Genomic DNA, 16,629 nt, shown 5'->3' with positions numbered 1-16,629 from the left:
GTGAAGCACCTTGGAGGCGTTTTCCGTCCCGCGCGGGTGTGGTCGCCTCAGCTCAAGCCCTGCAGCTCGCCTTGTAGGTTTGCAGTCTCCCAAGAGTCTCCACCCGCTGACCCTCGAATCCAGTGAGGGAGAGGGAGTCACGTTACTTCCATGGTGCAGGCTCCCACCCGCAAAACTGAGGTCCGGGGACCCACAAGAGAGCGACTTTGGGGCTCTGTGGGGAAGTCCCTGCCGCTCCGTCCGTGACACCCATGCCGCCCCGCACGGACTCGGAGGGACCTTGTCAGCCCAGTCTGCCGGGACTAAGCCGCGGTCAGGCCGGCCACGCAGGTTCGCGGCCGCCGCGCCGGCACCCTCGTTGACAAAGGCCAAGGCCGCGGGGCCATCCCGCGCGTGACCCGGTGGGGCCCGGGAGCGGCGGCGGCGGGCGACGGAGGGCGCCTCGGCGCGCCTATTGGCTGGAGCTGACGCCCATCCCCGGCCCCGGAGCCCGACAATTGGCCACGGGGGGCGGAGTTCACGGAGCCCCCAATGAATGGGGGAGCCGGAAGCAGGAAGTGAGTTTGCGATGAGAGCAGCTGCTGCAGGTGAGGAGTTGCGCCCGGGTTTCGGGGTCACAATGCGCCATCCTGGGGGACAGGGCGAGTCTGGACCGAACGCAAGATTATTCCCTTTCTGCTTGCCATGCGGTACCCCTTCCGCATTCATCGCGGCCCCGTGGCCAAGGAGTCCCCCGGGCAGCAAAGAGTTAACCCCGAGGGTTGTGCTCTTGGGGCGGAGCATCCGGAGTGGTGGGGGAGGCTGGACACACTGTCCGCGTTAGGAAGGGCGGGGTGGAGCATGCCCTGGGTCGGGAGAGCCCGGGTCCCAGCGAGGCTGTGAGACTTGCGTGGTAAGTTGCGTGGCCTCTCTATGTCTCAGTTTCTCTGTCTGTAAAATGAGTTTTTTTCCAGCTCCGAACTAATGTGGCTCTGTAGCTCCCGTGGCCCAGCACAGGGAGAGGGTAGGAGGATGGAGGGCCAAAAAAAAAAAAAAAAAAAAAAAAGGCAGTTAAAAGAATGAGAGTGAGACAGATTGGACACCCTCCTGATGAGGTTGGAGAACATTATCCTCCCCTCATTTTAGGGAGGTGGAAATTGGGGCACAGAAAAGTGAAGCAACTGACTTTTAGGAGCCTAGGGCTGAATCAGGTTTGGACCTGGGTCTTTAAGTTGGTAGCCTGGAACTCTGTCCTTGTGAACACAATGGTGGGTGGAATTGAACTTACAGGAGAATTCTGAAGAGGAGGCTAGGAAGTCAGAGAAGGAGGAGAGGAGCCTGAGGGGCCCAGGCTGGGAGTCTAGAGATGCAGGTCTCTGCTTCTGACCCCTCCCTTGTGTTAGTAGGCAAAGTTCCTAGCCTCTCTGGGCCTCAGTTTCCCCATCTGTAATGCTAAAAGTTAAATTCACACTTTAAGGTTGAAGGGCCCAAGGCCAAATATGACCCACTGGTATATTTTATAATATCCTTGCATGAGTCACCTAACCTCTGAGCCTCAATTAGCATATCTGTGAATGGGCTTGGGGGAGGAGTAAATGAGACTATGAGAGTGCAGTTAGGTGGGCAGTTGGTGTGTGGTAAATGATGGCTGTGATGATGGTAATGGTTCTCAGCAGGTCCCATGGCAGACGCCCAGTACATCCTGCCCAATGACATCGGTGTGTTTAGCCTGGACTGTCGTGAGGCCTTCCGTCTGCTGTCGCCCACAGAGCGCCTCTATGCCCACCACCTGTCACGGGCCGCCTGGTATGGAGGCCTGGCTGTGCTGTTGCAGACCTCCCCTGAGGCCCCCTACATCTATGCCCTGCTCAGCCGCCTCTTCCGTGCACAGGACCCTGACCAGCTGCACCAGCATGCCCTGGCTGAGGGCCTTACCGAGGAGGAGTATCAGGTCAGTTCTTTTAGGTCATCCAGCCTTTCCTGAGTGGCTTCTGAGTATGAGGGACCACAAGCAGGGGGACAAAGGTCTTTCTCTTTAGATTAGACCAACAGTACAGGAACCTCTCCTGGAGCTTCAGTCTTCTCATCTGTAAAATGGGCATGAGGGTTGTTTGTACCTCCTAGGGTTACAGTGGCCTGACTTCAAGATAAATAGTGGCTGCTATGAGTGAAGGAAACAGCTATGGAGACTCAGAGATGGTAGAGGAATGAGTCCAGGGTAGGAATTAGGAGGTCTGAGTACTGGACTAGATCTTCCTCTACCATGTTGTGTCCCTGCCTGTCCCCTGGCTTTTGTTTGTTTGTGGGTCTTTTGGCCAAGTAATACTTTTTTTTAAGATTTTATTTATTTATTCATGAGAAACAGAGAGAGAGAAAGGCAGAGACATAGGCAGAGGGAGAAGCAGGCTCCTTGAGAGGAGCCTGATGAGCTTGATCCTGGGACTCCAGGACCACGCCCTGAGCCAAAGGCAGACACTCAACCGCTGAGCCACCCAGGGTCCCTGGCCAAGTAATACTTACATGTATTCGTAGGGCATTGCCACAATGCAGAAAGACACAATACAAAACACAAAGATCACTCCTTGGATGCTGGGGTATATAGCCTAATTCCTCTGTGTATTGCATTCCTACTCCTATACATGCAAACGTGTACTAGTTCCTCACTTTGTCATTTACATAAATGAGATCATGTTCTCCATGTTCTTATGAGTCCTGCCTTTTTTTTTTTTTTTTAATTAAATACCATGTCTTGGAGAACTTCATGGGGCACATATCAATCTACCTCATCCTTTTTGTTGACTGTGAAGCACTCTACTGCTGTGTACACCTTAATCAATTTAATCTTTTCTTTTTGTTGGACATTTAGATTATTCCTGATTCTTCTTAGAAAAGTGCCACAGTGAGCATACTTGTACACCTGTGTGAGTAGGATCTATGTCTAGAAGTAGCATTGCTGGGTCAAAGGTTCTATGTACATTTGCAATTGATTGATGTTGTTAAATCATCTTTTACAAAAGTTTCACCAAGAATGTATGAGAATATGGCCTGTTTTTATATATGTAAAATAAAGGGTTTGGATTGTTTATCTCTGAGCTGAGGCCCAGGCTGTTTCTTCTACCTTTTTTTAACTTTAGTAATAACATCCCATCTCTAGACTTTGACTTATTCATTAAAAGAGTTAATCACTGGGAAAGTGTGGCCTAGGTATTACTATTCCCAGTGGGATATTTTTGTTTACAAATAGCAGAAACCCACCTCAGATTGGCTTAAGTAAAAATGAAAATCATGACTTCCAGTTTCTAGTCCAGGGTGTAAGGAGCCTACAAGTCACTAGTCCGTCCTAACGACAAGTTAAACTGGAAAATCAATAACTTTTCTTGTGTCTTTAACAGAAGTGAGGGCACAGGGGCTAACTGCTTGCCCCCAAATTGGAGAGACAGACAAGTGGGTACAGAGAATCAGAACTCACTGGTAAAAAAAATTCATGACAGAATCCTTCCCTAGACCAAGTGCTGGAGTAGGAAAACCTAAACTGTGATTGACAAATTATAGGAGGCCCAGTCAGAGAAGGGGTCTCCACACTTTTGGAAATTTGGGGAATGTTATCTTCAGGATCTTGGTCCTCACAATGAATTTCAGAGAGAAAGCCCCATGCTTCTTGCAGGGGTAGGGGAAATGGAACCATTTTTGGAAAATGCCATAATGTTCTGTTCTTTACAGTTTGCTCTCAGGAGAAACTATATCACCAGAACCTAACCTGCTAGGGTTTTATCAGAGCCTAATTGAGCTGGGTGGAGGAAAATATCCCACTCCAGACCGTTCTAGTCATCCTGTCCCACCTAAAACAGGGCAGTGGGTGGGGGGAGACACAGGACTTAGAGGCACATGCGAAGTTCACAGTCCAGAGGTAAAGGCTCACTAAAAGACTGCTGAGACCTAATCATGGGACTGGAGAATGCTTCTCCTGCTTCCACACCTTACCATCCCGTTACTGAAGGCCTATTTACAGCAGTTCCTTTTACCCAGTACATCATGTCTGGCTATGAAGAAAAAAGGACAAAACATACTAAAGGCAAAAAACGCAGTTTGAAGAGATAAAGCATCAGAAGCAGTTTCAGACATGGCAGGGAGGTTGGACTTATCAGACCAGGAGTTAAAACAACCGTGATTAATATGCTAAGGACTCTAATGGATAAAGTAGATAACATGCAAGAACAGATAGATGGGCAAAGAGATAGAAGTCCTAAGAACCAACACTGCTAGAAGTAAAAAAACCCATAGAAATGAAGAATGCCTTTGCTGGGCTTATTAGTAGACTTGACCCAGCTGAGAAACTACTCACTGAGCTTGAGGATCTCTCTCTCTCTCTCTCTTTTTAAAGATTTTATTTATTTATTCATGAGAGACACACAGAGAAAGAGGCAGAGACAGAAGCAGGTCCCACTGAGGAAGCCTGATGCAGGACTCGATCCCAGGATTCTGGGATCATGCCCTGAGCCAAAGGCAGACACTCAAATGCTGAGCCACCCAGGCATCCCATCTTGAGGATATCTCAATAGAAATCTTCAAAACTGACAAGCAAAGAGAAAAAAGACTAAAAAACACAGGACAGAGTATCCAAGAACCATAGGGCAACTGCAGGAGGTGTAATGTATATATAATGGGAATATCAGAAGAGGAAGAAAGAGAAAACGAAAAAATATCTGAAACAATAATGATTGAGAATTTCCTCAAATTAATGTCGTATACTAAACCGCAGATCCATGAAGCTCAGTGAACACTAAGTAGAATATTAAATGCCAAAAAACTACACTTAGGCATGTTTTAAAACTACAAAAAAAATCAAAGAAAAAGTACTAGAAGAAGCTGGAGTTAAAATAGTTCTTACCTATAGGGGAGCAAAGATAAGAATTGCATCCAACTTCTCAGAAACCACACAAGGAAGAAGAGAGTGCACTGAAGTATTTCAAGTGTTGAGAGAAAAAACCACCAGCCTAGAATTCTGTATCTCGTGAAACTCTCCTTCAAAAGTGAAGGAAAAACAGACTTTCTCAGATGAACAAAAATTGAAGTCATGTATGACCAGTAGACCTGCTTTGCAAGAAATATTCAAAGTTCTTCAGAGGAGGGCAGCCCGGGTGGCACAGCGGTTTGGCGCCGCCTGCAGCCTGGGGTGTGATCCTGGGGACCCGGGATCGAGTCCGCTCCCTGCATGGAGCCTGCTTCTCCCTCTGCCTGTGTCTCTGCCTCTCTCTCTCTCTGTCTATGAATAAATAAATAAAATCTTTAAAAAACAAAACACAAAGTTCTTCAGAGGAAAGAAAAATGATAGAGGTCTGAAACTCAAATCTACATAAAAAAGGGAGTACATTGGAGAAAGAATAAATGAAAGTAAAATAAAACTTAATATTTTTTTATTCTTAATCTAAGAGATAACTATTTGTTCAAAGTAATAGCAACAATGTATTGGTTATGTATGCTAATGTTTATATTACATATAATTTACATATTTATACATATATAAAGCCTACATGTGCTTATATACACATGAAATAAGTGACGCAAGTAATGATGCAAGGGAGAGGAGACAGGAATTAGAATTATTTTGTTATGAGGTACACTACCCATGAGGCAGTATAGTGTTATATGAAAGTACACTTGGATTAGTTATAAAGGCATATTGCAAAATCTAGGGCAAACACTGAAAAGTAAAAACGTATAACTGACAAGCTAAGAAAGGAGACAAAATGGACTTATGTAAAAGCTCAGTTAAAACTACAAAAGGAAGAAAAAGAATAGAAGACAAAAAATAGGAACAAAGAACAAGGACACAAATAGAAAACAGTAACAAAGATGGTAGATACTAATCCTACCATATCAGTGATCACTTTTTTTTTTATCAGTGATCACTTTGAACATCAGTGGTCTACATGTTCCAATTTAAAGACAGATATAATTAGAATGGATCAAAAAACAAGACTGAAATATATATTGTCTACAAGAAGCCTACTTAAATAGAAAGACACATAAATTAAGAGTAAATGCATAGAAGGATGTGGGTGGCTCAGTGGTTGGGTGTCTGCCTCTGGCTCAGGGCGTAATCCTGGGTCTGGAGATAGAGTCCTGCATCGGGCTCCCTTCAAGGAGCCTGCTTCTCCTCCCTCTTCTACTTGCTTCTCTCTCTGTGTCTCTCATGAATAAATAAATAAAATCTTTTTTTAAAAAAAGTAAATGGGTAGAGAAAGATATACCATACCAACACTAATGAAAAGAAAGTGGGAGTAGCTATATTAATTTTGCAAATTTCAGAGCCTGGAGAGTTATCAGGGATGAAGAGGGCATTACATACAATAAAAGAGTCAGTTCTCCAAGAAGACAACAGTCTTTAACGTGTATGTGTCTAACAGAGCATCAAAATATTTGAGACAAAAACTGATACAACTGCAAGGAGAAATAGATGAATCCACTACTACAGGTGGGAGACTGTAGCATCATTCTAGCAGACAGATCTAGCAGACAGAAAATCAGTAAGGACCTAGTTGAACTCAACAACACCATCAATCAACTGGATATCATGCCCATCTAGTAGTCTACTTCATCCAACAACAGCAGCATATGTATTCTTGAGCTCATATGGAAGGTCCACGAAGAGAGACCACATTCAGGTCTATAAAACACACACCTTAATAAATTTAAAAGAACGGAAGTAATACAATATCTGCTCTTAGATGAAAATGGAATTAAATTAGATATCAATAACAAAAATATCTGGAAAATCCCCAAATACTTGGAGATTGAACAACATACTTCTAAATAGCACATGGGTCAAAGAAGAAATCTCAGGAGAAATTTAAAAATATTTTGAACTAAGGGGTACCTCGGTGGCTCAGTCAGTTAAGTGACCAACCTTTGTTCTCAGCTCAGGTCTTGATCTCAGGGTCATGAGTTCAAGCCCCACATTGGTCTCCACACTGGGTGTGGGGCCTACTTAAAAATATATATATTTTGGGGGATCCCTGGGTGGCCCAGCGGTTTAGCGCCTGCCTTTGGCCAGGGGTGCAATCCTGGAGTCCCGGGATCGAGTCCCACGTCAGGCTCCTGGCATGGAACCTGCTTCTCCCTCCTCCTGTGTCTCTGCCTCTGTCTCTCTCTACGTCTATCACGAATAAATAAATAAATCTTAAAAATATATATATATATATATTTTTTTTTTTTTGAGGGGGGCACCTGGGTGGTCCAGTTGGTTAAGCATCCAACTCTTGGTTTCATTGGTTTCAGCTCAGGTCATGATTGCAGGGTTGTGAGACTGAGCCCTACATCAGGCTCTGGGCTTACAACAGAAGCTGCTTAAGACTCCTTCTCCCTCTGCTTCCCCTACCCGCATGCTCTCTCTCTCTCAAATAAATAATAAATAAATAAATTTTATATATATATATATATAATGTATATATATATATACACATACATACACACACATAAACATGCATATATACACATACACACATAAAAATATATACATATATATTTTTTGAACTAAAATGAAAATACAACTTGTCAAAATTTGTGGGATGCAGCAAAAGCAGTGCTTAGAGGGAAATTTATAGCATTGAAGCATATATTAGAAAAGAAGAAAGGTCTAAAATCAATCATCTGTTTTCACCTTAGGAAAAAAAAAGAAGAGCGAATTAAATCCAGAAGAAAAGAAAAAGAATTAGAGCAGAAATCAATAACATTGATAACAGGAAATCAGTAGGGAAAATTAATGAAGCCAAATCTGGTTCTTTGAAAACATCAGCAAAGCTGATATCTTAGTCTGTTTGGACTGTTATAACAAAATACCACTTGAGGGCAGCCGGGGTGGCTCAGCGATTTAGCGCCACCTTCAGCCCAGGGCCTGATCTGGAGACCTGGGATCGAGTCCCACGTCAGGCTCCCTGCATGGAGCCTGCTTCTCCCTCTGCCTGTGTCTGCCTCTCTCTCTCTGTGTGTCTCTCATGAATAAATAAATACAATCTTAAAAAAAAAAAAAAACCACTTGAGTGGCTTATAAAGAGAAATTTATTTCTCAGAGTTCCGGAGACTGAAAATCCAAGAGCATGGTTCAGTTTGCAAACTGCTAACTTCTCCCTGTGTCCTATCATGGTGGAATGGGTGAACTAGCTCTCTGGTGTCTCTTATAAGAGCACTAATCCCAATGGTGAGGGCTCTTACCCTCATGACCTAACCACCTCCCAAGGGCCCCACCTTCTAATACCATCACTTTAGGGGTTAAAGTTCAATGTATGAATTGGGGTGGGGAACACAAACATTCAGACCATCATGATTGATTAGCCTCTGACCAATCTAAGGGATAAAGAGAGAAGTCATAAACTATTAATGTCAGAAATGAAATTTGAGACATCACTATAAATCCCATGGGGATTAAAGAATTTGAGTCAGTAATTAATAACCTTCCCAAACAGAAAGTACCAGGCTCATATGGGTTCACTAGTAAATTATTCCAAACATTTAAGGATATTATGACAGTTCTCTATGATCCCTTTCAAAAGAGAGAAACGGGTACCTAGTTGGCTCAGTCAGTTAAGTGTCTGTCTTCAGCTCAGGCCATGATCCTGGAGTCCCAGGATTGAGCCCTGCATTGGGCTCCCTGCTCAGCAGAGAGTGTGCTTCTCCCTTGACCCCTCACCCCGCTTGTGCTCTCTCTTTCACTCTCAAATAAATAAATAAAATCTTTAAAATAGAGAGAGGAACAGAGGAAATCCTTCCTAATTTATTCAATGAAGCTAACATTATCCTAATTCCAAAACCAGATAAGGGCATTACAAGAAAACTACAGACCGATATCTCTCTTTTACATAGATGAAAAATCCTCAACAAAATATTAGCAAATCAAATCCAACAATGTATAAAAAAACTATACACCACGACCAAGTAGGATTTACTCTGGGTGTGCAAATCGGGTTCAACATTTGAAAATAAATAATTCATCATGTCAACAAGCTAAAGAAGAAAACCATGTGATCATATCAATAGATGCAGAAAAAACATTCGACAAAATCCATATTTTAGGAATAGAGGGAAGCTTCCTCAACTTGATAAAGATAAAGCCTATCTATAAAAACCCTATAGCTAAAAACAAAAACCTGTAGCTAACATCATATTTAATGGTAAAAATCTCAAAGATTTCCTACTAAGATTAGGAACAAGGCATGGAAGTCCCCTACCACTGCTTTTCAGCATTGTACCAGAAGTCCTACCTAATGCAATAAGGCAAGAACAGGAAATAAAACATGCAGATTGAGAAGGAAGACACAAAACTGTCTTTGTTCACAGAAAACATGATTGACCATCTTTGCACAAAATCCAAAAGAACTGACCAAAAAATTCCTGGAACTCATAAGCAGTTATAGCAAGGTTGCAGGGTACAAAGTTAATATGCAAAAGTCCATTGCTTTTAATATACCAGAAAGGAACAAGAAGAATTTGAAATTAAAACCATAATACCATTTCTAATAGCACACAAGAAAGTGGAATATATAAGTTAAAAAATACAAAACAAAACAAAACAATAATACAAAACATATATAAAACTATGAGGAAAACTACAAACCTGATGAAAGATATCAAAGAACTAAATAAATGGAGAGAGAAACCATGTTCATAAATAGGAAGATTTAGTATTGTCAAGATATTAGTTCTTCCCAACTTTATCTATAGATTCAATGCAACGTGAATAAAAATCCCAGCAAGTTATTTTATTCTCAACACAATATTGGGGAAAGAGTGAAGAAGAATAAAGTTGGAGGATCAGCACCATTCACTATAGACTTACTATAAAACTATAGTAAATCAAGACAGTATGGTGTTGGCCAAAGGATAGACAAATCAATCAACGGAATAGACCAGAAATAGACCCCCATAAATTCAGTCAACTGGTCTTTGACAAAGGAGCAAAGCAACAAAATGGAGTAAAAATTGTCTTTTCAGCAAATGGTTCTGGAATAACTGGATATCCACATGAAAAAAAAAAAAGAAAAGGAAAAGAAAAGAAGAAAAGAAAGAAAGAAAGAAAGAGAAAGAAAGAAAGGAAGAGAGTCTAGATCAGATGTGAACCTTACATCTTTCAAAAATCAATTCAAAGTGGATCACAGATTTAAATGTTAAATACAAAACTGTAAAATTCTCAAAAGATAACATAGAAAATCTAGATGACCTTGGATATGGAGATGACTTTTTAGGTAGAAGTCCAAATATAATCCGTAAAGAAATAATTGATAAGCTGGGCTGCAATGTCATTATTTTAAAAGATTTTATTTATTTAAGAGAGAGAGAGAACACAAGCAGGGGGAGGGCAGTGGAAGAGGGAGAAGCAGGCCCTCCACTGACCAGGGAGCCCGATGTAGGGCTCCATCATGACCTAAGCCAAAGGCAGACACCCAACTGACTGAGCCAGCCAGGTGCCCCTAGACTTCAATGTAATTTAAAAGTTCTGCTTTGTGAAATACACTGTCAAGAGAATGAAAGTCAAGCCACAGAAAAAATATTTGCAAAAGATGTATTTGATAAAAGACTATTAGCCAGAATATATATAAAGAACTCTTAAAATTCAACAATAAGAAAACAAGCAACCCAATTAAGTAGGCCAAGACTGTAACAGATACTTCACCAAAGAAAATATACAAATGGCAAATAAGTGTTTGAAGACATGTTCCACATCATATGTCATTAGGGAATTACAAATAAAAATAATGAGACAACCACTACACACCCATTACTTTGCCAAAATCCAAGACACTGACAACACCCAGATGGTGTTACGGATGTGGAACAACAGGAATTCTTGTTCACTGCTGGTGAGAATGCAAAATTATACAGCTACTGTGGAAGGTAGTTTGACAGTTTCTTGCAAAAGAAACCCACTCTTACTATGTGATCCAGCAATCATGCTCCTTGGTATTTACTGAAGTGAAATCTTGAGGTAAAGACTTATGTCCACACAAAAACCTGCACGTGGATGTTTGTAGCAGCTTTATTCATAATTGCCAACAGTGGGAGCAACCAAGATGTCCTTCAGTAAGTGAATTGACAAATTTGGTCCATCTAGACAATGGAATATTATTTGGTGCTAGAAAGATATGAAGTATCAAGCCATGAAAAGAGATGAGGAAAGTCAAATGCATATTAGTAAGTAAAGGAGCCACTCTGAAAAGCCTACATATATTTAATTCTAAGTATAGGATATTCTGGAAAAGAAAAAACCATGGAGATAGTAAAAAAAAGATCAGTGGTTGCCAGGCATTGAGAGGGATATATAGGGCAGTGAAACTACTCCATAGTACAGAGTAATGTATCTACATAATAGTGGGTATATGCCATCCATTTGTCTAAACCCATAAAATGTACAACACCAGGAGTGAACCCTAACGTAGACTATGGTCTTTGGGTGATGATGTGTCTGTGTAGGTTTATCACTTGTAACAAATGTGCCACTCCAGTGGGAGATGTTGATAATAGGGAGGGCTGTTCGTGTGGGGGCACAAGGGTACATGGGAAATCTGTATACTTTTTGCCCAGTTTTGCTGTAAATCTAAAATTCTCAAAAAAAAAAGTATTTTTTTTTAAATTTTTTAATTTATTTATGATAGGCACACAGTGAGAGAGACAGGCAGAGCACAGGCAGAGGAAGAAGCAGGCTCCATGCACCGGGAGCCTGACGTGGGATTCGATCCCGGGTCTCCAGGATCGCGCCCTGGGCCAAAGGCAGGCGCTAAACCGCTGCGCCACCCAGGGATCCCAAAAGTCTATTTTTAAAAAGAGTTCTAGGCTCCCATAATTGAAAAGTCTAGAGCTAGGGCAGGATTCAGTCATGGCTGGATTCAGGGGCTCAGTGATAGCATTTTTTTTTAAGATTTTATTTATTTATTTATTCATGAGAGACACACAGAGAGAGAGGCAAAGACAGGTAGAGGGGGAGCAGGCTCCCTGGGGAGCCTGATGCAAGACTTGATCCCAGGACCCGAGGATTACTCTCAACCACTGAGCCACCCAAGTGCCCCACTGATAGCATTTTGATGCAGTCTTCATCTCTCAGCTTTGCTTTCTTTCCTCACTCCAGTAGGGGAGGTCGAGGGACTCCAAGCTCGATGATCCCTAGTATAGGAACAGGCTCTCTGCCACTAGGAAATTGCCTGGATAGGGCTCCTACTGTCTGGCTTGAGCCTGTGCCTACCCCTGGAGTCAGAGAAGGGAGATCCCCCTCCTTCCCAAGAGGAAGATTGAAGTCTTGTTGCCAGAGGAAGGAAGAATAAGTTTTGGGCCTGCAAAAGCTGTAGAGCAGATGATCAAGGTCCCTCCAGGTCTAACATTTGATGCTTCCAATGCCAGCTGCCTGCCCTGTGGGGGCTTTCTGCAGAAGGAGGCAGAGGCAGTGTTTACACTTCAGAGGTCATATGGAATGGCCGCGAGTAGCTGAGAGGGTGCTGGGCATCGCAGGAACAGGGTGGCTGTGTTTGGGAGCTACCGAGAAGACCAGTTTGGCTGGACAATGGGTATGTGAAGATTGGTCTATGAAAGTATATTGAGGCCAGACTGGAGCCTCCCAGGATCTGAGTCCTGCCCCCAGATTTCCCAGCCTCACCTATACTGGTTCCTCCAGGTGTTAACATCTCAGGAGGGAATCTCCCTGGGGTTGGGGGAGGCTGTGCTTCCGTGTCTCTGATGTCCACCTCCCCCTAGGCATTCCTGGTATATGCTGCGGGTATCTACTCCAACATGGGCAACTACAAGTCCTTTGGCGACACCAAATTTGTTCCTAACCTGCCCAAGGTGAGTTGGGAGAGTGCCGGGGAAAGTAAGGAATTTGGGGCTGGCGGGATGGTAGTGGGGGCCTAAGCGGAGGGAACCTTGACCCTGCCACTGCCATGCTCCTCACATATAATGGAAAAACAGTGTTTCTTCTTGACTGTGCTGACCTGAGGGCATCCAAGGGAGGGATGTGGAAGTGCTCTGGGAACATGAAGTGCTTGCAGAAATGGAACCTGGTCATCATGGGGGATGGTGGAGAGGCCCAGGAATGGAGAGTCCGTCACTGGGACTGTGGCGCTCGAGCCTAACTGGGGCAGAGGCAGTTCTTACACCTGGGTTTCCCGCACTAACTGTATACACAAGTTGCCTGGCCATCTTGTTGAAATGCAGTTTCTGACTTAACGGTTCTGTAGTGGGGCCTGAGGTTCACCATTTCTTGAGCAACACCGATGCTGCTAGTCCATCAGTCACACTTTGAGCCAGGTCTCAGACTGTGGGAGAAAAGCTGGGTGTGGAGGATCGAGAAGACAGGTTTGGGTGCTATGGCCTTTTTCCCTGCAGGAGAAGCTGGAACGAGTGATCCTGGGGAGTAAGGCAGCTCAGCAGCACCCGGAAGGAATCAGGAGCCTCTGGCAGACCTGCAGGGAGCTCATGTTCTCTCTGGAGCCAAGGCTTCGACACCTCGGGCTGGGGAAGGAGGTGAGGCCCCCAACCATACGGAGTGTGCAGGGCATCCTTTGAAGTCACCTGGCATGGAGGGGAGGGTACCGGGTACTGGGCAGGGACGCAGTGGGCTTTGGCTCACGCTCTTGAGGCAAAGCTGCCCCCCACCACGGGCTTCAGTTTTGTCATCTGTAAACTATGAAGCAAGTTGGATGGAATACTTCCTGAATGCCTTTCTGGTTCTGACATCCTAGGGAGGTGTATGCAGAAGGGAAGGAGAGAAGAGCTGAGCTGAGAGTTAGAGGGAACTGAGGAGGAGAAGATGGGCCAGGAGGGATCCCAGGCTTCCCACCTCTGGAAGCTATCTAGCAACTGCCTATTGTGAGGGCCATGGCAAGCTTTCAGGGTGGGCCAGCCCAGGAAAGGCTGGAGCAGAGCTGCAGGGAGGCTGGAGATGGGCCTCTGTTTGTGATTTGTGTTACAATTTTTTCCCCTGGAAACAGATCGAGGAGGCAGAGTGGGGGATGCTGGGAGGGGGTACAGGAAGCAGGGGGCTGGGGGTAGTATGTCTTGACCCTGGCAGTTCCTCCTTTCCATCTGTCCCCTTCACTGACAGGGAATCACTACCTACTTCTCTGGGGATTGTACCATGGAAGATGCCAAACTGGCTCAAGACTTTCTGGACTCACAGGTTTGAGGGTTGGAATATTGGTTTGATGGGGCCCCCTTGCCATTGGCACCCACTCCTGGGTCTCAGCTTGGGTCCAGAGACACAGCATTTTGGGTGTTTGAAGTAGAAAAGACTAGTCTTAGAATCATTGTCTAAGAGCTGGCATGGCTCCAGTGAAGACGTGCCCATGTGTGCCAGCGATAGAGCTGCTCCCAGGCTGAAGGCCTCATGACAGCCTCAGGGCAGGATGGTGCAGAAGATTAGAGCTGCTTCCTGTTGGGCCCTGGGTCTGGGCCCTAGACTCCTAGGGTCTGCTTCCCAGCAGCTGTGTAACCAGTTTCCATGTCTGCTGCCTCGCGTGGCCCTGGGTTAGCCGAGAGCGTGTAGTGCTTGACACAGGGGAGTCAGCACTTAGTAAAAGTTAGGGCTCAGCATATGGAGTAGAGTGGGAAAGCCTGGCCTGGCCTGCCCACCTGCCCTCTCCCCATCGCAGTGGACTTAGCCAGGTTCCCCCAGAGGCCCCAGCCTGCTTTGCCTCTGTACCTTCCTTCCCTGGTGTGGACCCCTTTTCCTCCCACCTTGCAGCCCGTTCTGGACTTACTCTCCTTCCCCATACCTCTGCCCTGGTCTCTTCTAGAACCTCAGTGCATACAACACGCGACTCTTCAAGGGTGTCAGCCTGGATGGGAAGCCCTGCTACGAGGTGCGGCTGGCTTCTGTGCTTGGCATGGGTGAGCTGCCTCACACACCCCTTCTAGTCCTGGGCCCAGGAGGGTTGGTGGGTTCTGCAGGGAGTAACAGTCATAATAGTTACAGGACATATTGACTACAGACTTACTGGTCACTGTGTTCATGATGTGCTCTGTGCATGGTGGTACCTCTGAGGGGACCCTAGCCCTGGGGCTGGCCATGACGGCAAAGATACAGGGGAAGTACAAGGACAGAGAGAGAGGTTCCATGCCACTTGGAGGGTGTTACTGCTGCGAGCCTCTGATGGTCCCTATCCTTCAGGTAGTGGCACAAAATACAATAATCCATGTGAATAATGGGAATAGAGGCTGGGCCATATGCCCCATAACAGGCTAGAAGTCCAAACTGCGCATCAGTGAGGGCTTCCTGGAAGAGGTAACCATATGGATTTTTGGAGGTTCAGGACCTAGAAAGGTAGAGATGGCGAATGTCCTAAAGTCTGCTTCCTGAGTATCTCTCAAAGAGCCCTCCAAGGGCTCTATCATTCAGAACTCTTCTTAAGTGAAGAGTCTATTGCATATTTGCCTAAACCAGAAGGGGACTTAACAGACTTGGGTAATTAAGAAGCCTAGAGTAGGATGGCTTCAAGCACAGCTGAACACAGCTGCTCGGACAGTATTCTGAGGAATTTCTCTCTTTCTGTCTCTTGGCTCCATTCTCTGACTTTATCCATGGCATGTTCCTCCCACACAGGGCCTGATAGTCAGTTACCAGCCTGGCCACCCAAGCAGAAAAAGGGTCCTTTCCTCCCAGAAGTTCCTTCAGTAAGGTGTGGGAGTGGCTCTAGTTTCTCTATTTTGGATCCCATATTTATCTGTGAACTAATCCCTGTGGTCAAGGCACAGATAGATCTCTGATTGTCTGGACCTTGATCCCAAAACTGTCTCAGAGCCAAGTGATGAGCCCAGCCCCTCCCACTCACCTGAACTGGAGGAGCTGGCAGCAGGGGATTCTCAGAGGAAAATCAGGGTCTGTTACCAGGTGAGAGGGAAATGTATGCAGTGTAGAAAGAAATATGCAGGCCCTATGAGGACCTTTGCAACCTGGCCCTCCTTTTCCACCTCCCACCCCCTAGCCTCATATCCCTGTTCACCTCCCACTTAGACTCTGCCCCAGCCATGCTCAGCAGCTTACAATCCCCCCAAAACCCCATGTTCTCACATACGCTGTCTAGGACTTTGATGGTCTGTTCCCCTTCCACCTTGAAGTCCTCTTACTGCCTACACATTCACGTGATGGACACCTACTCATCCTCTAGACCATCCTAGGGCATCACTTATTCCACGACATTGCCCTGTCTTTCCATGACTTTCCTTCTCTTTTCCCATCAGCACACCCAGTAATGTCCCAGATTTGTTGTTTTGGACTACAGGCTCCTCAAGAGGAGGAAGGGTGTGTTTCATTGACCACTGTCTCCCCAGTGGCTAGCACTTGGTAGAAACTCAGATATTTGGTGTGGGAATAGATAAAGATGGCATCAGCACTTCTGGTGGAGGGAATGGTGTGAGCCCAGAGCACGGTGGAGGGAAAGTTTAGGGATTGGCAAGTCATTTGATTTGACTAAGGAAGGGGATATTGGGTTCATGGGAATAGGAATAGATCACACTGGAAAATAAGCCAAGCCTATACTTACATATACTCTACTATGTATAGGATAGTGCTTGAGAGTGTGGCTCTGGAGCCAAGCTGCCTGAGCGTACCTGTTGTGTCATCTACTGCTGTGTACAATGCCCCCCAAATTTAGGGATATAAACCCACCTCTT

The 16,629-nt window shown here is 45.0% G+C and overlaps 1 protein-coding gene across 5 annotated transcripts in view; it reads left to right on the top strand.

The window, feature by feature from the left end:
* Nucleotides 1–430: 430 nt before the first annotated feature.
* Nucleotides 431–16,629, top strand: part of DPP3 (dipeptidyl peptidase 3) — a 33,052-nt gene continuing 16,853 nt past the window's right edge. The window contains exons 1-6 of one of the 5 annotated variants that reach the window (XM_025446382.3): nt 431–587; nt 1,656–1,930; nt 12,715–12,804; nt 13,345–13,482; nt 14,063–14,137; nt 14,754–14,847. In XM_025446382.3, coding sequence (XP_025302167.1) covers nt 536–587; nt 1,656–1,930; nt 12,715–12,804; nt 13,345–13,482; nt 14,063–14,137; nt 14,754–14,847 — 724 coding nt within the window. In that variant the 5' untranslated portion in view covers nt 431–535. Of the gene's footprint in view, nt 588–633; nt 893–1,030; nt 1,352–1,652; nt 1,931–12,714; nt 12,805–13,344; nt 13,483–14,062; nt 14,138–14,753; nt 14,848–16,629 lie in introns of those variants that run through there. The other 4 variants (XM_025446381.3, XM_025446384.3, XM_025446383.3 and 1 more) reach the window with 4 other exon arrangements.

The sequence above is a fragment of the Canis lupus genome, chromosome 18, assembly GCF_003254725.2.
Source record: "Canis lupus dingo isolate Sandy chromosome 18, ASM325472v2, whole genome shotgun sequence".
Lineage (NCBI taxonomy): Eukaryota > Metazoa > Chordata > Mammalia > Carnivora > Canidae > Canis > Canis lupus.
Note: the sequence above shows the minus strand (reverse complement) of the source record. Positions and strands in the feature narration are given on the sequence as shown.